A 25,605-nucleotide genomic window follows, 5' to 3' on the forward strand; every position below is an offset into this window, starting at 1 on the left:
GCAACCCTCCAGTTTCAGGACGAAGGATGAACCCTTACCTCCTGAGCCACTGCCAGCCCAGGTGCAGATCATTTGTTTTTACCCTTTCGTTAAAGACAGAAAAACACACAGTGGCCTCTTAAACAACTTGAAACAGACAAAAGTAATAAGAAACAAAGACTGAATGAACAAATAATGAAAACCAGTGATTGCTTTGGAATTGCAGTTCAACAGAATTATTAAAAAATAATGAAACTGGACTTTACAGACAGGATGGTACCTTCAACTTATTATTTTATAGCCCAACCTTTCGAGGGATTCTCTGCAGTCATTGGTTCATGTCCCTCTCAGACTTCTGCACCTGTCCACAGGTATTTGGTCCACAATCTCAGATTTGAAGGGCTCCTTCTACAGATGTTAAATAGGATTTAAATCAGGGCTCGGAAGGCCACTTCTGAATAGCCCGATGTTTGTTTTTAGCCGTTTTGGGTCATTATCCTGTTGGAGGACTCAACCTGCGACTGAGACCAAACTTTATGACACATTTTGCTCCAGAACGCCTTGATAGTCCTGAGATTTTATTGCACCTTGTGGCAAATTCAGCCAAGCAGCCCCAGAACATGCTGTACCTCCCGTGTCTCCCATCTCTGATAACCAGTATCTACTGGCTTCACCTCGTTTTACAGGCGTGTCTGGTGGACTTATTGTAAAAAAAAAATCTTCATAAGAGAAGCAAAACAAGGAACCAAAACAATGCATACTTTGTGAAAGTAGCATCACGGAAAGTAAAAAAAAAAAAGGAAAGCAGAACTGTTGCACTGGTTTGAAAAGCTAATATAAAAGATTAGACAATCATTCGAACACCAAACAAACCAGAGACAAATCACTGAATGCATTTTATTTCTTTTGAAGGTACACTTTTAAGACTGTAAAGTGCATAGATTCTCAAAACCTTTGGAAAGATGGTCAGAGGGCACAGAAATGTAGCTTTACATTCATATTTACCAGACAAGTTTTGTGCTCTTGTTCATTTTTTTTATTTGAATACTGAGGGGAGACGTTGCAGAGAGGTGAGAATGAAGTGAGCACCAGCATCGATCACAGGAGCATCGGATGAACAGACACACTCACTTCGAAACAAAAAAAATAGGCACATTTCACCTCACGGTCTGTCCAGCACTGTTACCAGTTACCCGAAAACATTTTATGAACTGGTGAACAAAAGAAAAAAGTTGCACTTCTTACTTGACTGGGAAGGAACAATTTTGTGCTAAGTTCATGCTCGTCATATTCCATAAATTACTTTAAATAATAAAACTAATTACAGCCCTAAAAACACATTTACATTGTTTCAGCCTGCCTGATTGTGCTGCTTTTCAAATTATAGGAGAAAGAAATTCAACCTCGCAAAGATAATGATCGTGGCTCATCTCTCCTTGGGAAGTGAGGACTGTGTCATTTAGACACAAAAAATTATCTTTAACCTATTTTAAATACATGATTGCAGTGAGCCATTTTAGTATAAACAGCAATTTACAGATCCATAGAGTTGTATGAAGTATATTAAAACAATGAAGGGTCAAGACTTTCATTTTTATTGATGAGTACAACTTCTATCCACGATTAGTTTCCACTTTCTCAGACCTAAACCGTTTAATAAGCATCAGCTTTGCTTATAGCCACTAACGATTAAACATTTATCAGAATTCTCAGCATTTTAAAAGGCCATTTAAACCAATTTAACCCTCATAGTTTAGTTGGAAAGTAGTGACCTACTTGCCTACTTTGTGGCTCAAATCTGATAAGCAAACATACTATAATATCACTGATGTTACTGTGGTTCATATATGTTAGACTGGAACTATAATAGAGAAAATCTTGTTAAAAACAATTGCTAATAGACTGCATTATTTGAATTATTTATTTTGCCCACTGGGGAAGTAAATCCTTGGCACAGAAGGTTCATTTAAATTAAAATTTGCCATTTATGAAACTGAATACAGGAGCCATGAACAGACATTTGTATTTGCCTACAATATCAAGAACTTGTTCGAACGAGTTTCTGTATAAATACTATACTCATACAAGAGGTAATATAAAACTAACAACTAAAAAGGTTTGATTTATATCTCCCATCCATTTGGCACCACATGAAGCTGTTATTTTAGACCCAACCAACTTTAGGGCAATCAGACTCCTCAAATGTTTTCTATTTAATTTGTTCCTTCAGCATCAGAAAAAAAGCAGAGTTTAGGTGGGAGAAAGGAGAGGAGAGACGAGACCATCATTATCCAATGATGATCACTGTGGAACAATCCTTGCAAACAAAATGAGGAAATAAAGAAAATATGTTCAGATGGGTTTTTTCCCCGCTTTTATAGAAGCAAAGCTTGTGACTAGTTACTGTACATAAAACAAAACTGTTCTTTTTTGAATCAAAACAACAACAAAAATAAAAGCTGTCTATACAAGAACATAAAATTACAGCACCAGCAGGCTTAGTTTGTCCTTTTGTTTTGATCCTCAACAGGGCGCTGTGGAAGTCTGAGCTGTCGTTTAGTGCACAACGGAGGGAGGAGGATGCATCCTGAAGCTCCTCTGCTCTAGTGTTGATTGTACCAGACATGTTTGTTAGTAATCCAGCACAGTTCTAACAGGAGAAAATCCAGGAGACAGCGGAAATAAAAGGAAAAGGCAGCTTGTCCAGCACTAATCGATCCACGTTGTCATTAAGAATCAAGAACGTAAGGGAAGGTATGCGTTTGCATTTCGTCCACACATCCCGTTCATCTCAAACAGTCCAGAACTGCAGTTTGGATGCTTTAAAAAACAAGACATCCACTCCAGTTATGTGCTGTCAGGATTGGCTTCCTGTGTGGTAGTGGTGTCCGTGTTGGCACTGCTGCCGTTAGTCTCAGGTCGTGTTAGTATCGCTCCTGTTGCCGCCTCTCGGATCACTTTGAGCCAGCGCTGCTTGACCTCCTCAGTCTCAGCAGCAAAGTTGTGTATGAACTTGGACTGCAAAAGGCGAAAGCTGGCCGGGGGGTCTGTGGGTCGGGGGCCGTCTTCCACAATGTAACCCAGTAAAGGGATGGTGCACAGGGCCTTCACATCCTGTGAGAAGAAGCAGAAAGGTTAAACGAATCCCACTAACAGCAGCACATATGTTCACACTTCTGCTTCGTGTGTTTGTCGTTTCACCTGTTGAGCTCCGTAGAGGTAGAGTACCACGCCCTCCTTCTCGGGGATCACACCCCAAACCTTCTGCCAAATTTTGCCTTTCTCAGAGTACTGCAGGAAGCCACAGATGATGCTGCTGTCTGCAAACTGACCGGCCTCAATCTGCAAAAAGGAAATCAAATTTAAACTAGAACAATAATGATAACGCAATTAAGTTAAAGAGATAATTGAATGTTCTGCTCTATTTCTGCTATTTTTATTTTTAAAGACATTAGGCCTTAGTTTTAAGACATTAAAACTAAAGTGTCTTAAACTTAGTTTTAAGACATTAAAACGAAAGCCTAATAATACAGTAGTCCTGCAAATAATCAAGTGACATTTAGTTTTCTTGTCAACTATTTTACTGATGAACATTACTCGTACAGTATTTATTTAAACGTCACCTCCAGAATGCCTTTCTTCTTGTCCTCAGTAACTCCTTTCCCCGTCAGGATCCAGAAGCAGTCTTTGCAGACTTTGTTCACCTTGTTGCCATCGTATTCTAGCGGCGCCTTGTGCTCTGAGCATTTCCAGCACACCACCTGTAAGGTTAGGAATAAAAAAACAGTTTAGTGCATTTCCTAACATTTGAGAGGCACGACATATGATCAGATCAATATAGCTTATGAGTCAATGTGTTAAAAAAATGCTGTTTTTGTCAGTTATTTGAGTCATTTGTTTTGTAAGAAAAGAAAAAAATATTCTTGTCCTCAAAAAAATCAGGAGAGCTTACTCTTCATTAGAAGTCATCTAAAAACCTCTGAGCTGTCTACCTCTTTGGTGCAAAGACTGGACACAGAAAATCAGCTAAATAAGGTGGATTTTTCAGAGGAACATCATCATATTTACACTTTAAAAGGTTAAACCTAACCGCCCACTGGAGATGCACTGAACACGACAGCGGCAGCACAATAACTTACGTAGCCACAGGCTCTGCAGTGATGTCGCCGCCGTGTGATGGCGTTAAAAGACTCCTTACATTTCATGCACATTGTCACTTCATTGTCGCGAATCCATCGAGGGGCCCGCTTTCCCAGCTCAGCTTCCTGTATTAGAAATAAGAACACACTGAGTGACGACACAGACAGACAGTGACAGTTTCACTGTGTTCAGCCCTGATGCGACACTAACCGACACATCTTCTACTTCCTTCAGAGCGTTCTTGAATGACTCGTTCTTTTGCTGGAAGATCTCGATGGTCTCCTGGAGAGCCTAAAATAAACACAACAAAAAAGAATCAAATACATGTCATTCAAAATTAGTTTTAAATCACACAAAATAAGGAAGTATTTGACAGGATTATGCTGTCTGTACCTTAATCCAGTCAGCCTTGTCTTGCTCTGAGCTGAGGAAAAAAAAATGCAAAAAATGCTTAAAAATATAACCAAAACTCGCTGTTTCTTTTAAAAACTAACAAACACAAAAGTTTGTTATGGTCAAAATGTTCATTTAGAGGTTTACAGAATTAAAAAAGAAATAAATTTAAATTCATTGTAGTTATTTAAAACATATGACAATATGTTATATTGTGCTAAAAATGTAAGAAATGCACAAAGTGCTCAGCGGGTGACAGGAATAGTCAATTTTCAGCTAAATTAAAACATTGTTATTTTTTACAGTTTTCAAATGCACCATAGCTATGTGTAAACTGTAACTCTAAACATTTATCAAGCTGTAAATCACAATAAGAGTTACAGTAAAATGTATAAATAATTTAACAGTTTACTAGAACTAACAATAAGTGTTATTTTCACATATTTATTATTTCAGGCTCTGCTGCAGATTATTTTACATGAAGGGCTAAAAGAAAAAAAAGTCTTGTTATTTGATGCACTTTTATGTTTTAAGATGTAAGTATTAACTGGTTTATAATGGACAATTACTGTATTTTTATTTTCATTTAGACCTCAAATCTATAAATACATCGTCTAAGTGCCCTGAATGTTTTAATTTTAGATTATCATTTTGGCATAACACTATTATAAATGTTTTATTATAAATGTTTTCAATTCAACTAGAATTAGAAAAATATTTATTTTGTATGCTGTCAGTTAAAATTCTTAGTCTGTCACAATCAATCCGATGAGAGTTTTACAAACATCATCAATCAGAAACAGGCGTTCAAAATGAAAACAAGTAGCTCATCTTTAAATATTTATAAACTTGTAATATATTACTTTTTCCATTCATGACTATTTTTAGATTTCAGAAAACTTTTAGTGAGAAGCAAAAATCATTAAAAAAATTTTTGGATATCTGAAGATCATCTCAGTAATCCCAACTTAGTGTTTAGTGAGCCACAGTGGAGTCCGGACCCTAACTTTGGGAACCACTGACCTAGAACATTGCCATCATTGTATCCAGAATAATAAGAAACCAGACTGCAGAATGAGATGAGATGTTTGTGCAAATGCCTTCCGGACACGTTGTTGTACCTGGCCTGAAGCTCCAGCGCCCTCTCCTTGCCCGACACCTGGAAGGTATGAGGGTAGTCCTCATTGGTTGTTTCCTGGACCTTCAGGCCGTCGATCCCAATCCTGGTCCTCACGGTGTACTTAGTCCCTCCCAGGCTGAATTTGGGCACGCAGTATAACAGCATGTTGTTGAACTGACAGAAAGAAAAGTGAAAATGAGCTCCACGAACATGAGAGCTAGCAGCACCATCATAGCCCTAATGGCTGAATTAAAGGGTGACGTTTTAAACATGAATTAGGCACTTAAGACTCATTCTACCAGCAGCTAATAAGAACCAACCTGAACATAATCATATTATACAGTAATATGACTAATCTGTCTTCATGTTTCCTCACACAGAGGTGTTCATGGGAGTAAACGACTCACTGATGCAGCCTCAGCATATTTCCCTACAGTGCTCTTCATTAAACAGCACTTGTGCATTTAGCCGTTTTCTCACCAGGAAGAGGTATCTCTCCATTGCTGAGGCATTCCTGGCTGCCAACTTCAGGATATTTCCCTCTTTGATGAACTCGTTAGAAGGATGAACAATGTCCTCCTCTTCACCCAACATCTCATAAATCTCCATCAGTTTCTTTAAGTTTTCCTAAACAAATAAAGTCCATTTTTTGTCAGATGGAAAAGTCTGAGAGAGTTTGTGGCAGACTTTAAAAATCAGCATCTTTACTTACAGATTTTCGAATGGCACTGTTGGAATGAGTAGCTGCTGTAGCAATAATTTCCAACGATTCTGTGAAAAAAAAAAAAGGTATTTATTGTACAGAACATGAAACTCCAGCTTCAGTGATTAGTTTAGATGCCATTTCCACCTACTTTCTGCATCTCTGTGGTCGGGGTCGTCCTGAGGCAGCTTCTTCAGGTAGTCTTTCAGCAGCATCTCGTATCGAGGGATTCTCTGCACCGGCTCCAACATGTGATGCTGAAGTGTCAGACTGCCACAGATCTCTTGACTCTGTACAGATAAAAAACAAAAAGCTTTAATCTTCCTGGAATGAAGAAACATTTCACATCATATCTGTCTCTGAATCACAGAGAGATATATTTATGTTTACGCTCAACCCTACAAGGGAGTCTAGTTCACAGTGTGTACCTGTATCTCTTGGATTATGGCCTTAAACGGAGGAGAACGATCAATCCACTGTTTCAGAACCTCCATGGCCTTGTCAAAGTTCTTCACATACTCAGCGTACATTTTAAGGAAGGGTGTGAGTTTCTGAAGAATGTCCCCAATCCGAGGCGTGGATGTCCTGTGGAGAAGTAAAAAGGATTGAATATCGATGGATGTGGACTAAAAAATGGGCCTCATCAGATGTTTGTTTTTCAGTATAAACTTAACTTTAAGAATATCTAGAATTTTTATCCAGTTCTTGTTTGAATTTTCCTAATATAAGCCTGCTTTGTTCACAAAAAGCTCCAAAATTGTTAATTTAAATTTTCATTTTTAAGCAACAGCAGGATATGCAAGTCTCAGCTCTGAGCAGGTGTGTTAGAGGAACAGTTCCCAAACTTTTCAGCTTCATCCATTAAATGTTTAGAAGTGAAACTCACCATTCCCCCATGCGTTTCTCCAGATCAGGCAGCAGAAACTGGCTGTGGAAGGCATGGATGGAGGCGATGTTGGAAAAGATGTTCTTCACTACATCCACAGGGAAAGTTCCTTTATTTGCCTCCTCCATTAGCTTGGTGCAGAATACCTGGAGAGGCGTAAATATTTAGGAAAAATTAAGACTTTTGTTTCGGGAAGTGTAAACCAACAAGTCAGAAACCAGAAGTGAGACGGGGATTTTTCTGACTTCCTTACCTGATCCAGCAGGTGAAGTCGCGCCACGTAGGCCTTCTCAGTGTGCAGGAGCTCGCTGGCAATGTTAAAAAGTTTTTGTTCATTTGTCTCCTGAGGAAAAAAATAATTCATGAATTAGGTTACTTATATGGTTCCATATTGACATCTTGAATTGTTTGGTTTATGTCTAAAAGTTTGCGAAGCTTCTAAATGAATAAAATTAATTTTAAGTGACATGATTGAATTTTAATAGTGGTAGTGAAGTGATCTAATTTAAGATTTCAGTCTGATACTGTTATCTAATAATAAATAGTTGGTATTTTATGATTTAAAGACCCTTAAATCTACATATCACTACAGAAAATGGGTTTTAACTGAGCTGAAACTAAAACCAAAATGAGGAAGTGTACAGCATTGTTAATTTTACTCCAGTCTCTTATCTTTTCATTTTGATTGCATATCTTCGAAGTTCCTGTTAGACTACAGAGCTTAGAAATGATTCCATCTTTGTAGCTAACTGTGCATTCATTACACTGATTTGATTAACCAGCTCCGTTGACTGAGGTCAGTCTTGTGTTCATTATATTTGTGTATTTATTCAATATTCTTTATATTAAACACAATTTTTGCCCACTAGTTCATGACTACACTGCACAGGTTGCACATTTGTTTGCAATAGTTAAACAAACACTCTTACTAGTAATCCCTGTTTGCCAACTAGTGGTGCTTTTGCCCAACTTGAAACCAACATCATATTACTCAGCCATTTTGCAGCACTAGTAGCCCAAACTAGTGGGCAGAGATGTTTGGCATGAAGGATATTGAAAAAATACACAATTGGCTTGCCATAATTGCAGCTTGGTTGTTGTGTATGCATGCAGCACTGATGTGAGTGGTATTAACAATGAACTGAGAATGGGGCCAGGCTGTGGTGTTGTGGGGACTCTCAAAACAGGAAATGAAATTAGGGAATAAAGGAAACGACACCAAATAAAACAAAAATACAACTCTGTAAAAGTAAAACTTAAGTGAGAAGTCAGACACTAGGAGAGGCATCTAAACCATCATGGGGACAATCTGCATGCTATAAAGTTATCCAAGCATTATGACCGTTATAATAACAAAGCCTCATCTTCCTCCTAAATGCTGGTCTGTGTGACCTGACACCAAACAGCCTCCCATTTCCTCATACAGACACAATGATAGTAACCCTCTGGTTGGTTAGGACATTTTTTTGTTATTCAAGCTACGATCCGTGCTCCTTACGTTTTAAAACATTCTGTATTTCTGAATACCAGAAGCGTAGCTCAGTTTGTTTCAGGAAAGATAGACACATAAAAACACCAGGAGGAAACTGCAAACATCTGGGGAAGTTTGCTTAAGTGTTTCCATTTTGAGCTACACAGTTCTCCTCCATTTTGAAAGGGGTTTTATTTTTTTATCACACAATATTACTTACCTGTTATATTTACTTTTATTATTACATGATAAGCCTTGTAACTGATGTTATGCAAAATCTCATCTGATAATGTGAGATTTTGTAAGATTTGTTGGTGTATGTATTGGGAATCACTCTCAGCTATTACCACATCAAATTTTAGCCTAATATCTGAATAGTTAGGTGAGGCTGTACAAATTTCTACTAAAAATAAGATTATGCTTAGTACCACAAAATGTTTGTTTTCTCTCCACAGTGGGAAATATTGATCTGCATGGAATTCAGCTCAGATTAATCAAAAACCCACATTTTACCCAACACTTGGCTCTCAAACCTGTAAAAATATCAGAACATCTTTTCCAATCTGCCTCCAGCATTACCTGGATTATAAAGTTATAGATTTCGTAAATAAGTTAAAATGAGCTCTACCTCCTTCAGCTAAAAAGCGTTATTAACGGCACACTTTGATGCCTGGTTATTAAATACCGTATCTCCTTATTTACCAACTGATGATCACCCTTTTGTGTACAGAGCACATGGTTTTTCTTAAAAAAAAAGTATAATTTCACTGAAATGTTGACCTGTAACACCATAAAAAGTGTACATATTAGATAACAGTGTTGATGGCTCAGTTTCCTGAAAAATACTGACAGCATTGAAGACAACAGTGAGCTTCTGCTCATGTTGAGGCTGCTTCGCACGCTTCGAAAGGAAAAAACAACAAAAAAGGAAGTCTGTTTAGTCTGTTTTAAAATATGTCTGTGGTTAAAAACAGATCACACTGACCAGAGGATCAATTTTATCTGCTGGTAAACTGTTATATTTCCTTTTTGTTGCTATTCCAGCTTAATTCAAGTTATAGAAGCTCTGTAGTAATAAAAAAGCTGCATTATGGTGCATGTTAGCTCAAGATAACTAAAAACCACAAACAACTTGCTAATGAAAAACAAAAGAAAGCCATTCAGTTTAAAAGTCTATGACTGAACAGTCTGGCATTGCTGTATTTTTCCTCTCTCAGATCAGTGTGACTGCTGTTGTTTTTATCCCTGAGAAGACAGAGACTGATCTGAACCCAGGATATTTTTAATCTGCCAACAACAGCCGGCACCACAGATTCTCATGGGGTTGGTTGCTAGGGCACAAACTCAGTTGCTCAAGCGTTCGACATCTGTTCACACAAAAGTACACACATTTTTCCCACTGTAACCCAGTGCTGACAAGCTGAGAAAATGAATAAATGCCTGTGGTTGGTTTATCAGAAACAAAAAAGTCAGAGCTAAATTTACAGCACAAGGACTCAGGGCAGCAAAGCAGTGATGTACATACCTTATGATCTGAGCTCCCTTCTTCACTCTTTTGCACGCTTTCTGTTTTAGTCTCTCTGTCCTCGTTTTTAGCAAGGTTCTCCGCAGCAGTCCTGTCTGAGTGTGCAGGTGAATGATCTTCACTCTGCTCTGCACTTCCCATGTCTCCATTTAGCAGCTCAGCAGCGTCTGTCCTCACACTGTTATGATTCTTCTCGTCCTCATCTTCCTCCTTCGGTTTGCCCTGCTCCATCTGCACTAGCACCCCGTTAGCTGCTGGCTTCTTGGCATCCTGCGCCTCGGCCGTTACAGGGACGCGATTGTCCTGAACCCTGCTGGCCTCAGTCTTCTGGAAGACGCGTTGAGTTGCGCTGTAGTTCGAAGCCTTGTTGATGTGTCTCGCCGGCGAGCTGTCTTTCTTGTTCTCTGTGCCGCTGGAGGAGGAGAGGGAAAATCAAAGGAGGAAGTGTGTCAATCTAAGAAGTATGCAGAAGGAGTTCAAAAGGAGCTTTAAAACACAGTAAAGATTACATGGGGGTGTTCAGTCGGTAGCAGCTCAAGCTGGCATATTGTCAGTGAGTGTGGGGAAAAACAGTAAGCAAAGTGCTTTTGCACGTGGGTGTGAGGGTTAAAAATAAAGCTGAGGAAACATACAAATGTCCTGTGACGCTGTAGAGAGCTGCTGTAATGCAGAGGAAGTACAAGCAAAAAAAAAAACAACCTGAGCCACAGCAATAATGAGGACAGAAGTAGTATTACTCTCAGAAGGTACACGCTGTCCTACTTTTACAGACAGAAAGCTCATTCAGCTCCCATCTTTGCTCCAAAATATATAAAATGCTTTGCAAAAGATAAATTAAAGTATAAAGAGAGAATCAACACAGACAAAAATTAAAAAATCAAACAAGCACACATGCACATAATCTTATAATTCAGCTGCTCTACATCCTGTTCCAGTAGCTGTTTCCCCCAGTGACTGACTCACCTCCTGCGTTAAAAACAGCAGCCGCCGTTTGTCTAATCTCTGCTCTGACAAATACAACCTAACGCACAGAAAATACAACCGTGTCTGGTGAATTCTATATCTGGTGTTTAACCTTTACTGATACAAGTGACATTCTTTGTTGCAATGAGTGGTGCTGCTCAGCAGAAACAGGAAGTGTGTATAAATAGAGGAACAACAACAACAGACTAATGAAGCTGCTCTATAGATGAATCGGTTCTTAGCTGACAACCACCGAATTAATATAAATTAATATGTCTTTATGTCTCAGTAGAAGGCCACAAAAGAGCTTAAATAACTGTGGCGAGGCAGCATTTAAAATTAGAAAAGCACAGACACCAACCTTACAAGCGCATGCAGCAGTTCCTCTTTGTGCACAAACAGCACAGCGAGAGTTCAAGTATATAAATGTATTAAAATAAGCTGAGCTGGACGAGGAGTGGTTTCGCTTCCAGTGCGACTATCTAGGTGTCTTTAAGGCAGCCTAGTGCCGTGTAAATAAAATGAGTGCATTAGTAAGCTAATTTAATTCTGCTCTCAGAGGCCTTTTCCTGCTTTCTGTTACTAGTAAACAATTCACAGCTCAGCAGAGTCAGAATGAGAGCCAAAATTACACAAGGTTGCAACTTTGTTTCACACTTGAATATTAATAAATTAACCCTGAATATCAGATTAGAGTTTGCAATTCACATTTAGAGATTAAAATATGAGAAATGCTGGAAAAAAAGAGGCTTCAGACTTCAAGAGAAGAAGTGAAACTTTAGTCGGCTGCAACTGCTGCAGACCTAATTCTCTTTTAGGTGCAACTAGACAAGATGTCGTGCCTCCCACCACTTTTACTGGGCCTCTTTCACAGAAACAATCAGCTACAATCTAAAGGTAGAACCTAAACCTTGTTACAGTACACAGTGCTGAAAGGAGGATATACAGTTCCCCGGTTTAAAGCATTGTGGCTTTATCATTTAATGCTGCGCTGGAATGAGACAACTTAGCAGCTGTTCACCTTTCATAAAAGCAACACAAACTCCTAAATCAATATGCAACAATAACTAGGGACAATATCTAAAACACATATTTAATCAAAGAGAAGGTTCACTTTAAGAGATCCTACCTTTGACTCCTGGGTTTAATCTTACAGCAGCAAATCCTTTCCAACAACTGAATGAGGAGCTGTGTTTTCCCTCGACTGTACAAATCTCCTTTCATCTCCCCTTAACGCTTGGCTCGTCAGGCACAGACTAATCTCTACCATCTCTTCTTACTACAGCTGTCATCAGAGGTACAATCAGCCAGTCAGGCCTGAGTGAGGACTTTAATCGAGGTGCTTCTGCTTTTCAAGTGTGAAATAACCAGAGTAGGAAAGAAAAAACTTTTGTCACTTTGATTACAAAAGCCCCACTGAGGGTGGTTTTATTTCAACATCCCTGAAGTGACACTGATGGAGTTCATCAAAACGTCTTCTGGTCCCTCACAACAAATACTTTAATTGTGTGAATGTTGATTCAGAATTCACTCATTTGATTTTCTAATCATTTTGGTACATTTTTTGCAACCTACCTGCTTCTACATACTTTGTTATTTTAGTCATTCATATAACAAAACATTCAGATCCTTCAGGAAATGAGTGCAATGACTTTTGTTTTTTTGTAACTTTTGTACTTTTCAAAATATTTAACTTTACAAATATTTTCCACATAAAATTACATTTAGATCTCTCTAATGTTCACCTTTGGCTTTAGCTAGATTGTTACGTTTGGCTTTTAGTTAATATTTTGCTCCTTTTAGCCTTTAGCTAGTGTTGTGCTTCTTTTAGTTTCAGTCTGTTGAGTAAATTTGAGCAAAGTCATTAATAAGTCAGCACTCCTGCTCAGCACGATGAGTTAGTGGTTAGCACTGTTGCCTCACAGCAGGAAGGTCCTGGGTTCAAGCCCTGGGTTGGACCTGAGGTCCTTCTGTGTGGAGTTTGCATGTTCTCCTCATGTTTGTGTGGGTTTACTCCGGGTGCTCCGGTTTCCTCCCGCAGGATAAAAACATGCATGTTAGGCTGCCTTCAGGCCCAGGCCACCCTTGAACAAGAGATCTGTGATCTCAATGGGACTTGCCTGGTTAAATAAAGGTTAATAATGCTGCAATTTTTGCAGAAAATGTAATTTCTTTAGTTTTTATTCTTACTTTTAATTGAAAGTAGAAGATTAAAAAAAAACAAAAACAAAACACCAAGTCAGAGAAAGTGGAGAGCAAGTACCCGTTTTCCTCAAAGCGGCTGATCAGGTCTGACACTTTGCTTGGTTTGTCCCTCATTCTGTCTCGGGCCACAGGCACTGATTTTCCTCCTCTGCCCTCCATGCTGGTTCTGAGCGGTGATTTCTGGATGACGCCAAAAGGAGACAAGACCGGCGTCACTGGGCTCTTTAGGTGCTCTGGTTTTGGAGGCACTGGGGAGAAGACAGAGGGAAAGAAAAATGATAATTAAAGATCTGAATGCAAATGAATGCTTTGATGATTTTCACATGAGAGAAGCTGCAGCTGCAGTTTCAATCAGAAACTGGAGAGGGCAGTGTACTCTATCCCAAGTGGCCCAACTGTCAGGATTCTGAGCTGAATTTCCCATCAATCGTGTAGTTAAAAGAAACTGAGGTGATTGTATTACAGGTTTGCAACTGAGTTTCTGGACTGGATGTACAGCAGCAGAATGAATGGAGTCGCTCCTTTTTTTATAATCTCTGTAGAATGATTAACTCAAAACAAATCAAATAAAAAGAGGTTTACTGATCATAGTTTAGTGATTCAAGGACAATTTATACAACAGCAGCTATTTAGTGAGCTGCAAATCTTTATGCAGTGACAATAAACAATGTTTTATTGTTTTTTTTTTTAGAGAATTGGATTATTATTTAGTTTCCGTTGTTGCAGTTTGTCAGTATGCACCTTCAGGTTTAGACGACAGCCGAGACCTGCTGCTAGGTCCTCTTCCATTGACCCCTCCTCTGGGCCTGTTACTGGTCACTGCACTCGCTCGATTCAGACAGTCCTGCACGGTGGATGTGGTGACTTTATAAACCGGGCTGCTGCCGAGAGCTGGAGGAAACGGAGACAAAGAAAGAATTCATCAGTGCAAGATTCAGAAATGCCTCATTTTTCAGACAAAAACATGAGAGTGAGGGTACACTTAAAGGCTTACAAAAACTTTGTTTCAATAGTTGCTAATATTTTTAATGATCACAGCACATATTGGGATGAATTATAATTGGAATGATTTCTGCTCAGATGATAGGAGGCATGGGTGTAGCCTTTCCTTTTATTCTTTGTTTAGAAAATGGTGGTTGTTCCGTTTCCTCAGAGTCAGTTTTATATTTAACATGGCAAGTTTGCTGCTTCTGATGTTACAAAAAGTTTAAGTCTCTTCTTTTACTTTTAGGTCATTACATCTCATTATCATTACTAACTTAATCATAGTCTAATTAAGATATGAACTAGGTTTACAAATCCAATGCTTTTCCTAGATTCAGATTCAAAATCAGAGGGAAAAGAATCTTACTGGTGATCCTCCAATCTGGTGATCATTTTGAAAAGCCCTGAAGTTTAAGACCAATATTTTAAATGGAAACCTAAAATTAAGAGGCAGTGAAAACAGGAGTGTTTGTTCCAGTTGAGAGTCTAGCAGCAGCATTTTAAGCCAGATTAAGACTTTTGTTGTTGTTGTTAAAAACAAGTAAAAAGTTAATTGCAATGATTTAAATGAGAGGAAATAAAAGAATCATCTCTAATTCATGTAACATGAGTTTTAAGACTTAAATCTAGAAATCTGAGGAGATAAAAAAGGCTTGCCTGCATATTAAGGTGACATCATGGTGTTATCTTTTGTACTGCTGCTTATTAGCAAGAAGGCTGTTGATCAGGGCACTTCTGCATGTTTTTCTGGACAGTCCAAAGTTAATCTAAACTGGCTCTGTCTATTATATTAGCTGCAACTGATGGGTGATATGTTGAACATTTACCCTTTGAATGCCTTCCAAAATATCAGCTGCATTAAGCTCTTGAAATGACAACCCTCTGCAGGATGGAGTTAGCATAATTAGTAAAAGGTGACGCATTATTCAAAAACTATTAGCCCCTTGCGTTGTTTCACTCAAGTTACAACTTGTCAAAGAACTACTTAAAGTTCACCATCATTACATTACATAGAAGCCTGGAGATGTCCCACACAAGAAGCAATCTATGCTTCAGTGTCAAACAACTATAAATATGATTATGCTACACAGCTGAAGACTAAATGTCAGTGTGCATAAAACACTTGAGTTGATTATTCAGCTAATAATCTGACTGATGATCAGCACCAGTGAGACTTTTACCCAACCAGCTGGCCACAGATGGTACAACATGAGTGTTTAGATGAAGCAGACACACTGCTTTAATGGAGCAACTGACAGACAGACAGTGTTTACAGTAAACTTCTTTTCTCAGACTTCACAGACACACACAGACAGACACACACGAGCCTGAACCGAGGAGCCTAGTAAGGAAAATGTCCTTATAAGGAGTCACACAGCCAAAGAATGTATGTACTTAAAAGCTATTAGTTAGTTTATTAGTTTCCATTTAAGGTGGTCACTTAAACAGATGCTTGTGATTTAAGGAAAGGCACTGATTTATAGGCCAAATCCAGAAATCAATACATTTGGTTAACGTATATGTGGTGGAACAGTTGCTCTTTTGCAAAAGTGGACTTTAGTGCCTGTTCTGTTTTCTATCAAAGGAAGTACGCGCTGCACAGAGTGAATTATGATCTTTATCTGTTTGCCAGTCACTAATCTGCAAAGAAGCGTTTTTCCAACCTTGTATCATAAATCAAAGGAGATGTTGACTTTCTGATGGACTGTCTTCCCTTCATCTGTCTAAAAATAGATCAACCATGTGAATTTCAGTACGTTTGAACATCACAGACACAAACTGGTTCAGAAAACTCTGCTGCTCACAAACTTAAAAACCAAAAGCATGAAAAGGAGATGAAATTATAAGAATATCTGCAGAAAATAAATCTGCAGATACTTTAAGATCAAAATGTTGTTTCTGTTTTTCTGATTTTGACAGTTACAAAAGTCAGGAAGCATTCTGGGGTGTTTTCAGTCATTTAATTGCAAAAACAAACACGAATTAACTGATAATAAAAATAATTTGCACATCCAAAAATACATTTTTACTATACATGTGGTGTGATTCTCCAGATGCAGTTCGTTTACTAAAAGATTGTTAGTATGTGCCAAAATGCTGCTTAGAGCCCCATATTTATTTTTCCTAAAGTGATCTTTATCCTACCAGCCCTGAAACAAAACGAGAAAGTCTCAACCACAGAATCACAGAGTCACGGTTTCTATTTCTACAATTTGACCTTAATTAGAGACAACAACTGGGGCAAACATCTGCCTGGAAATGATCCCACGCTGTGCTTGGCTGAAATGACTTTCTAAAACGGCCCCAAAATCACAGATTAATTATGAAGGCTGTCCCAACAAATTCTCTTGATAAGGTGGTTGGCTTCCCCTCACAGCCACACTCAGAGATTATAGGAAAACAACCAACAAGTTGGGTGTTATTATAGGAATACAGCCCAAATTATTCTAAAAAAAGAGAAATCTGTGCCTGCAAGGTGCACATTACATGTGGTATTCAACATTCCTCCTGCAGTGCTTATCGCCCTTCACAGGCAAATGAACCCAGGGATGGGCAATAACATCAGCAAGTTTGGCAGTGTTAGCAAATTATCTCATAACCTGTGGATGGATTTTAAGATAACTTTCAGAAAGCAATCATTAGATAGACATCTACAACTCATTAACTTTTGGAGTCAATCCCATTCAAGATGACAACTACAGCTAAGCAACTATAGCAAACACAAAAATGGCTATAACCAGCCATATTACAAATATCAGGCTAAAATTTGTTCTGGTAGTAGCTGAGAGTCATTTGCAACACTTACTACAAGCACTACACATTGCACAATATTTTTGCTTAAAACTTTGGTGTTAAGCCTGTTGGTCTGTTAATAAAATTTCTCAAGAATCCCTGATTTTAGTGAAATTCTCATCATTGCAAGTACATCTACAACTCATTCACTTTGGGAAAAGATGGCCACCATAGGTAATCAACCTTAGCCAACACAATAATGGCTATAGTCCAAGTAAAAGATCACACATGAAACTGTGTATAATGTCATTTACAAGGTTTTGACCAAAATGGCAAACGCTGTTGTTACTCAACATAAGATTATCTTTAAAGGTGGCAGGAAATATACATTCATTCAAGGAATGCTAAGCTTTTAAACAGTAACTGTGTCAAACATACTTACTGATTAAAGTCTTTGTCAAACTAGTCCCTCAAGTGTAAATCTGCTCAGTGATAAGTTAAATCACAGGAGTTTACACTGCTGTGACAGATAAGAGAAGGAAGATGTAAACAGATAAAATCCTTTTGCTTGTTTTCACATACACTCATTATTGTGATGATTATTGTCAAAGGACCTGAAGTTAAGATCAGATTGTTACTGTTAAAGCTCTAACCTGGATCATTAGAGCAATAAAAAACAAGCCAGTAATGACTGGATGACCTCTACTTGCTTTCTCAGAAAGCCGAGGCTCGGTGAGAGCTTCTTCTCCTGGTACTGCTCCTATTTAGGCATCCTCTCATTAAAACCGTCTGGGTGTAAGTGACAGACCGCTGCATATAGTAAATTACAGGCAGCCAGCCACCACCCTGCAGAAAAACTCTGATTCTCCATCTGCATCCGTGTGATGGGGGAAGGAGCACCGGTGCTGTCTGAAGCTCAGACTAACTGATGAAAACAGCAGGGATGTCTCTGGAGAGGAGCTCAAAGTGTATCGGATGTCATGGCGGTTAATGTCCTTATATGCCTCTTCTGTGTGCAGCTTAACATGCTGTATTGAAGAAACAAACACTTTGGGTGCTCTGCTGCAGAACAAGAAGGAAAAAACTGAGACCTGATCTTTGCTTTTTTTTTTTCTTTCTTTCTTCTTGTTGCTGTGAGATGTGGAATTACGAGAACGAGTTCTTGCTCTTCTGAAGATGCAAAGTGAATTTCTCAGAGCCTGAAGTTCCCTGACTCTACAACCTGATGCTGCAAATTGGTCTTAAATTTGTTAAGGTGGCTGGAAGGTGGAGGATTAGACAGGTCCAGCAGAACTGGTCCTGAGGGGTGAAGTTGAATATTCAAATAAAATCTGAATAATTACTGGATAAATTAGTTGTTTTTTTTGCTCAGCATGCACAACCCCAGTTTCAAATTAAGCGTTTGACCTTAATTAGTGTCACAGGTGCCTTCACGCTTTCCAGCCTATTAAAAGGGAACAAACAACCCAGTGAGTAGTTTGTTATAGTTGTGTGCACCACACTGAACATGGAGCTGTCTGAGGAGCTCAGACAGAAGATTCTAGATATAAAAAGCTACAAGACCACCTGCAGGCAGCTTCATGCTCCTCTGACCACAGACCAACAACTTTGTTTTCACAGATATACTTCACACTTTTCAAAAAATAGAATTCACCACCATTTACAGTATGATTTTTGTATGACAGGGTTTGTTCTTCTAACTTCAGTCGGTCAGTGATACTAAAGTCTGCACACCGGCCCAGTTTCAAAAATCAAAGTAATTGTTTATCCACAGATTTCAACACAGACTGGAGGAATGCAACAGTCAAGGACAAATTTCTATTTCTGTAATAATTAAACAAGCAAAGTCCCTAAAATAGTGAAGCCATCCAACAAGCACCTTAATATAGTCCAGTTTGGCTTCAGGCACGGAAAGTTCTGCCAGTTTGTTGCTCAAATAGGTTTTAAATAGACTGACGTTAAATTTGGTATATTCATGTAAAAAACTTTATGTTAAAGGCTGAATTTAAGAAAATTAATTGAGCAATATAAGAAACTTCAGGCAAAAAGTAACCTCTTTGTGTATATTAATGGTAAAAAGTACACATTTAGAACAATTAAAGAAACCAAGTGATGTTTTAGTCACACTTGTGGAACTGTGAGGCTGTAATACTTGTTTTGAGCAACATTCTCAGTTGTCTCAGTGTTTGAAACGCTCAGATGGCTTCCTCTTTCTAGAAATTGTCGTTTTTACTGGTACCAGTTTATTTTTAAGAGCTTTAACTTCGACTAACAGAAATAAAAAAAAAATTTGATCCTTATATTTTAAAATGTGCACTAAAAGTCTCTAATCAGAATCTCTTTAGAGTACCTCTTGTATCTAAGGAAGCTGGTACGAAGTTTTTTTTAAATAGTTCAGTTATTCACACAATCACCTGATTGAAACAAACAATCACACTGCATTGTTTGAACATCTTAAAAGAGAACAAATTTGTTATCATTTATTAATTATTAGTCATTTTTTTTCTTTTAGAACTTACCAATATGACTGGAGTTATAAATATCTCATGAATTTGTCTCATCTTGTGTTGTGTAAGATTTTAAGGTGATGTTTATTAAGTTATTTATCACTCCAGTTGTATATTTTTAACCCTGTGCCTGAGTGCTTGTTTGAACCTTATCAAAAAATAATTTAAACATAACAAAGGGATTTATTCAGATTAAAAAATTTACAACCATATACTCCTAATGGCAATTCCAGTTTACTTTTTTATCTTCAGCTTCTTAATTTATTGCAGTAACATGTTGCAATTACCTCACTGACATCTTCACAACTGAACCTGACAGGAACATACTTAGTTTTAAAGGTAAACTAAAAAAAACACTGCAGAAATGGAAAAATTAATCACCGGAGCTGAATGATAAAGATAACCAGAGTTTGCTTTCAAAATGACCAGTCAAAGGAAATCTAAATGATACCAAAATGTTTAATTTAAAACTAGAAAATATCACAGTAGTTTGGAAAAGATGAAAATCTATCCACAATTCCAGTGACACTGATACGGTCCTTTGAAAACAGGAAAAACAAGTGCGAGCGGGAACATCCAAACTCCTTTTTTTGTTGTTGGTGGACAGGTTTATCAACTTCAAACTCCCCGTTCAGCTCCTCAGTCAAAATGTTGAAGGTATTTTCCCCACATGACATTGTTTCCCTGCAGCTGTGTCACCTGACAATCGGCCTTCCTGACTTGTCTTTCACGTCACGTCTCCCTTGCCTCCCTCTTCCTGACCCACCTCTGATCCCCTCCTGGCAAAATGTGTGCTGAAATGCACAAGAGTGAACGCCTGGTGAAAAACAAAAAGAGGCACACCTGTCTGTGTGGCGCAGAGTGTTTCCACACAAGGGTGTGACTCTTGGATCATAGGGAATGTCAGTAAGGACTATTCTCAAATTCACTTTTTTTCCCTGAGAAACAAAGGTTCTTTGGGTGGTTTTACACCTCCGCAGCAAAATCAAGGAACAAGAGAAAATGTCACATTTTACTTTCTAACAAAAAGCCAAAACTTCCACCTGTTACTTCATGTATAAATGATAAAAGTGATTACTGAAGTGCAGTGAGATGTCTGCATCTGTTTACATGTAGGTTCTCTGTAGAACAAAAAGATCAGACAGTTTCAGTGTTGTGTAAATCACTGGATAGATGGAACATGTGAGACTCTTTTAACCTTAAAAAACTAAATTATCAGGTGGTCTGTTGTAGATTCTTTAAAAACCAAAGAGTACAGAAGATTTAATAAGTCAGAAAAGCAACCAAACATTCGACCGAGTTAAAAATTTCCTTGAATGCACTCACCCTGTGTGTTACGGACAGGAAAACGGATGCAAAGCCAGTGTTCACTGAGGGGCCGTGTTGTGTGTTGTATGACTCCCAGAAGAGAACTAAGTTCAGGCTGTATGCAGTCCTCCCGGGGAGTGCTGCTGCGAGTGACTCAGCTCAGCAAAGACGCTCACATAAAAGCAAAACTCCTCCCTCCCTCACTCTCACCAACACCGCCCCGTTAGGTGTCTTTTTATGAGACACACAAACTAACACATGCAGGTTTACAACACACAGACTTTCCAGACTTCTTCTCATTTGTTCTTATTCGTTTTAGTTTGATCATGAATGAAACTAGTAACTGTAGCAGAAAACAAAGGTGCTTATACAACAGCCAGTGCAATTCCCAGTCTGTGTCCTCATTATCAGTCAGATCAATGAAAGGCAAACATGACAAAAAGAAAAAACTGGCCAAAGTGCATCACCAGTTCTATCATTAGAAATACAAAATCCAAATAAAACTCCACAAGTTTTTCTATGAACTTCCCTCCCAAGGCACATCACTTGGCAACAACATCTAAAGGCAACAAAAACAAAATCTGTCAAACTGAACTCACTCGGAGTTGAAAACTAATGCAAAATGGCTGCTTGATGAAAAGCACAAACAACTGGTGAGATGACAGTGAAGTCAAGCTACATGAAAACGAAAGATTGATCTAGAGAACTGTTAAACCCCAAAACAAAATGTACCTTTTGCAGAAGTCGACACAAGGAACTGCAACTTTGACTTGTACGTGATCTGAATCTACTCTGTGCTGCAGAGCTGCTCTCTGTTGTCTGTAACAGCCATGCTTTTTATTCATGAGCAGCAGCTCATCTACCCTGCTGTATATCAAATATGAAGCTGAGAAAACAAGGGAAATAGAGAAAGAGTCGCTCAGATTAAATAAATAAAAGGTGTGTGCTGAAGTGACATTCACATTCAAATACACATTTGAACATTTCACACTCTGGGATCTTCGTTAAGTGCCAGTAGAGCAGGATTTAAAAGGAATGACAGGCACTGTCTGGCTTTTTCAGAGAACCACTCGGACCAGTACAAATTCCACTCAGTAAATTCCTATCCAAATCACCTTCTTTTACTGGAGTACACAACTTCAACTTCTTGCTGCTTAGTTTATTGTCAAATTTTAAATCAAAACGTGTCATCGTCCAACTGTAAAAACCTGAATACCTGCACTCTCCTGCTTATATCTATGAGCTCCAACAAGTTGGCACCAATTGCAACCTTCTGCAGAAGTCTGCAGCTCTATAGCTGACAGGCTTTTACTGGCATCTTAGATGCTCCTGCGCTGTTCTGGACAGAGATCTCTGAGGTTGTTCCTGGGATCTGCTGAAGCTACTCTCCCAGTTTAGGGGGCTCACAACACAGAGTGCTTCGATGACCACTTGAACCACTGAGGCCTTGATTTTCCACTCTTCTCCATTTCCTCTTTCAGCCCTTGGTATTTCCAAGCTTCTTGCATTTTTTTTCTTTTTGATGTTACTGTCACTTGGGATCAGTAAATCTATCACCACTGCCTTCCTCTGTAGTTTTCTGATCACACCAATGTTCGATTGGTTAACCATCATCTGTTTGTCGGTTTGGATCTGGAAGTCCCACAGTATCTTAGCCCTGACTGTCTTCACCATTAACTATCCCTTTGTAAATAAAATTTTGAATGCTGAGATAAAGCCAAACAAAGCACAGGCCCATACCTTATTTTTATAGACAAACTATGTGTATGCAAATGCTTAAATCAATCTGTTCCCCTAATAACTAATATCACTGGGTCTTTACAGTGTATATCTGGCTTTACCATGGTGCACCAAGTACTACTATTGAGACAAATATCCCCACCAGACATTTGGGGATTAGCAGTTTCTGTTCAACTAACCAGACTTTCTTCAGATTAACCCTGCTTTACTCTTTAATCCAAGAGCTAGGCTGATATTAGTACCCCAGTCTGTCTTAAATCTAAAAGCATGGCAGAACAAAACTGACTGGATAATGCCATGAAGAGGGCACATAAGGGTGGGAAAAACAAAGTAGAGAATGAGGAATGGTAAGAGAAGTACAGTTGATGAAAGAAAAGCAAATGATTGGAGGAATAAAGGAATAAAATAGGCAGAGAAGAGAAAAGACTTAGGAACAGGAGTGCAAAGAAAACCAGGTGTAAAGACAAATTGATGAGGGGTGAAACAATAGGAAGATTTTTCCAGCAGAAAAGTAGATGACAGAGTAAAATAGATGAGAAAGTTATAAATTGGAGAGTCACAGGAGACCAAAGGAAAGCAGCCATTCATCAAAATGAAGCAGACCTTCAGCTACACACACACACGCGCTTGTATGTTTATCATAAAAATAGAGCAGAACCCTGCAGCTTTTCTTCACAAACTTGCGAGCAAAAAACTGCAGGGAACACTTCTCTTTCTGCTTTTTATTCCACATTCTTGTGCTCATTACCAACAAGTTCATGTTACACTTTTAGTTTTTATTTCCTACCGTATTTGTCAAATGTTTAGGTTTTGGAGGACTTAAAAGTCCTGCATGATTTTAGTTTTGCATGAGGGCTCCTTCTGTAAACCACAAGAGGTGATTGACAAGAAACAAAAGGTTTTTTCATCTTAATAGGCCTTCTGTCAGCTATTTATCACACTGCACAACAACCAGAAACTACAAGAAATGAGCATCCTTATTACACCTACATTTAACATGACTTTCTGCACAGATGTTAAGTGAAGAAATTGCACAGGTTAGTTACTAAAACAATTATTTGTCATTAGAGGGAAAATATTTAAAAAAAAGAGGGGAGATGGACATAATAGACATAATGCTGCCTACCTCTGGACTGTTCGATTTTCACCGCCACACAGGTCTCATCATCAGCGCTTTTGGTCTGGCAACAGGGAGTTTTGCTTCTTCTCTCTGCAACAACAAAAAAATGTCATAAAGAAGCGGAAATGTTTTGTGTAAAGAATGAGGAAACAGATTAATCAGAAAACACTAAGAACTGGTCTGCATGTGAGACAGGAGCCTCAAGCAGTTTCAGGAAATCCCATGTTTTATTTAGGAGAGGTACCAACTCAGGAGATAAAAATGAGGTTGATGGGATAAGAGACAGGAGTATGTACATCATTATTCCACAGGAAATGGTCGTAAAACCACTTATTGGATATTGGAAATTGTGACAAGACGAGCTGTAGGACTATTAGAGCATTGCATTCATAAATACTGTAGATGGAGTAGATGTTGGTTTGTTTAGAAAATGAAAATGAAAATACAACCCCATGAGACAGAAACCCTAATTAGGCTGGCTGTGATATGAGGACAATCGTCTGTGGGGAGCATCAGCACTCTTTCAACTCAGCCGCTTAATATGCACATAAAAGATTAAAGAGGAAATAGTAACAGTTAAAAAAGCAATGATGGCCTCACAAGTTTTACACAACCCCCAAGCTCATACAATTTTTTCTCAGATCCTAACACACAGACGAAAGCATACATACAGTACGTGGCATTTTGATCTACTGTGGATCATTGAAACATTGGGAAAAGTGAAGTTCCTCATGTACTTCAACATATCTAAAGTACAAAGAGCTTTACAAATGTTAGATTTAAAGCTGTAACTGTTTAGTTAAACCATAATCCGTTATAAAAGAACAGATGAAAATTCTGTTGACCCTGTTTATTTATTGTTAAATAAAATATTAACCACATGGTATTAGTGTTATTGACACTAATCTTTTAAAACTGATGTCAGAAAAGGGCAACACAACTGATAATGGGTACTATAGATGGTACAAGCAATAAAGCTGCACAATATTAGAAATTCTTGCAATACACAATATTATTGTTTAATATTACAATATTAGAGAGCCTGTTGGATTGACTAAATATGACTACATATGTTATTAGCTTGCAGAACATGAATGCATGGTTTTTCAAATATTTGCAATGTTGATATTGTGCACACTTATGTAGTGATGATGATAAATTTACAGTTTTTTGCAGTCCTAACAAGCACCAGCATGAAGAAAGCGAAACAGATGAACAATTCATGGGTACTTTTTCTTTTTAGGTATACCATTTAACAAAACATTATTGGTTCAAATTTTTTTTGTTTGTTTGTTTTTGGTTGGCTTGACATGCTAGTTTTGGCTTAAAGTTCCTCTTTTCATAAACAAGACAGAGAACAGTGTCAAAAACAATTTCAAAACCACACATTACCTAATAAAACTGGTCAGTTAATGTGTGGTTGTGGACAGCAACAAAGTAGGGCCTCTGTGCAAAGTCACTGGAACTTTGAAAAAGTGCACATAGTTGTGTTTATACTTTTTTTTTTGATGAACTGCAGCACAGCTTTCAATTAATGCACTAGTTTGTCAACAGTCTTTTTAAAGTAGTCATTTCTGGCAAGTAAATTTGTTAAAATTCTGTGTACTTAATAATAAATTGTGAAGCTACAGACAGCATCAACTAAAAACAAACTTCCTCCATGTTTAACTTCCTTTGCTCATGATAATATTTAGTCTGTGGAATCATTGGCATCACCTTCTGACTATGAGTGTAAAGTTTATAGAATCACAAAATCCTGTGATCAACAGCAGAATGACCTGGCAGTCTTTGTTAACGAGTATGATTGACAACAATTACATCACGTAGG

At 38.2% G+C, this 25,605-nt stretch overlaps 1 protein-coding gene across 8 annotated transcripts in view; it reads right to left on the reverse strand.

The window, feature by feature from the left end:
• Nucleotides 1-862: 862 nt before the first annotated feature.
• Nucleotides 863-25,605, reverse strand: part of fgd4a (FYVE, RhoGEF and PH domain containing 4a) — a 50,886-nt gene continuing 26,143 nt past the window's right edge. For 5 of the 8 annotated variants that reach the window (XM_017419048.3, XM_037978062.1, XM_017419054.3 and 2 more), the window contains 17 exons: nucleotides 23,784-23,867; nucleotides 14,127-14,276; nucleotides 13,444-13,633; nucleotides 10,218-10,629; nucleotides 7,475-7,564; nucleotides 7,222-7,367; nucleotides 6,764-6,920; nucleotides 6,487-6,625; nucleotides 6,345-6,403; nucleotides 6,113-6,259; nucleotides 5,634-5,806; nucleotides 4,513-4,543; nucleotides 4,330-4,410; nucleotides 4,119-4,244; nucleotides 3,603-3,740; nucleotides 3,181-3,321; nucleotides 863-3,093 (listed from right to left, as the gene is read on the reverse strand). In XM_017419048.3, the coding sequence (XP_017274537.1) occupies nucleotides 2,827-3,093; nucleotides 3,181-3,321; nucleotides 3,603-3,740; nucleotides 4,119-4,244; nucleotides 4,330-4,410; nucleotides 4,513-4,543; nucleotides 5,634-5,806; nucleotides 6,113-6,259; nucleotides 6,345-6,403; nucleotides 6,487-6,625; nucleotides 6,764-6,920; nucleotides 7,222-7,367; nucleotides 7,475-7,564; nucleotides 10,218-10,629; nucleotides 13,444-13,633; nucleotides 14,127-14,276; nucleotides 23,784-23,867 (2,531 nt within the window). In that variant the 3' untranslated portion in view covers nucleotides 863-2,826. Of the gene's footprint in view, nucleotides 3,094-3,180; nucleotides 3,322-3,602; nucleotides 3,741-4,118; nucleotides 4,245-4,329; nucleotides 4,411-4,512; nucleotides 4,544-5,633; nucleotides 5,807-6,112; nucleotides 6,260-6,344; nucleotides 6,404-6,486; nucleotides 6,626-6,763; nucleotides 6,921-7,221; nucleotides 7,368-7,474; nucleotides 7,565-10,217; nucleotides 10,630-12,309; nucleotides 12,503-13,443; nucleotides 13,634-14,126; nucleotides 14,277-20,308; nucleotides 20,404-20,935; nucleotides 21,087-23,783; nucleotides 23,868-25,605 lie in introns of those variants that run through there. The other 3 variants (XM_025006571.2, XM_017419055.3, XM_017419053.3) reach the window with 3 other exon arrangements.

The sequence above is a fragment of the Kryptolebias marmoratus genome, linkage group LG11, assembly GCF_001649575.2.
Source record: "Kryptolebias marmoratus isolate JLee-2015 linkage group LG11, ASM164957v2, whole genome shotgun sequence".
NCBI classification, from domain to species: Eukaryota; Metazoa; Chordata; class Actinopteri; order Cyprinodontiformes; family Rivulidae; genus Kryptolebias; species Kryptolebias marmoratus.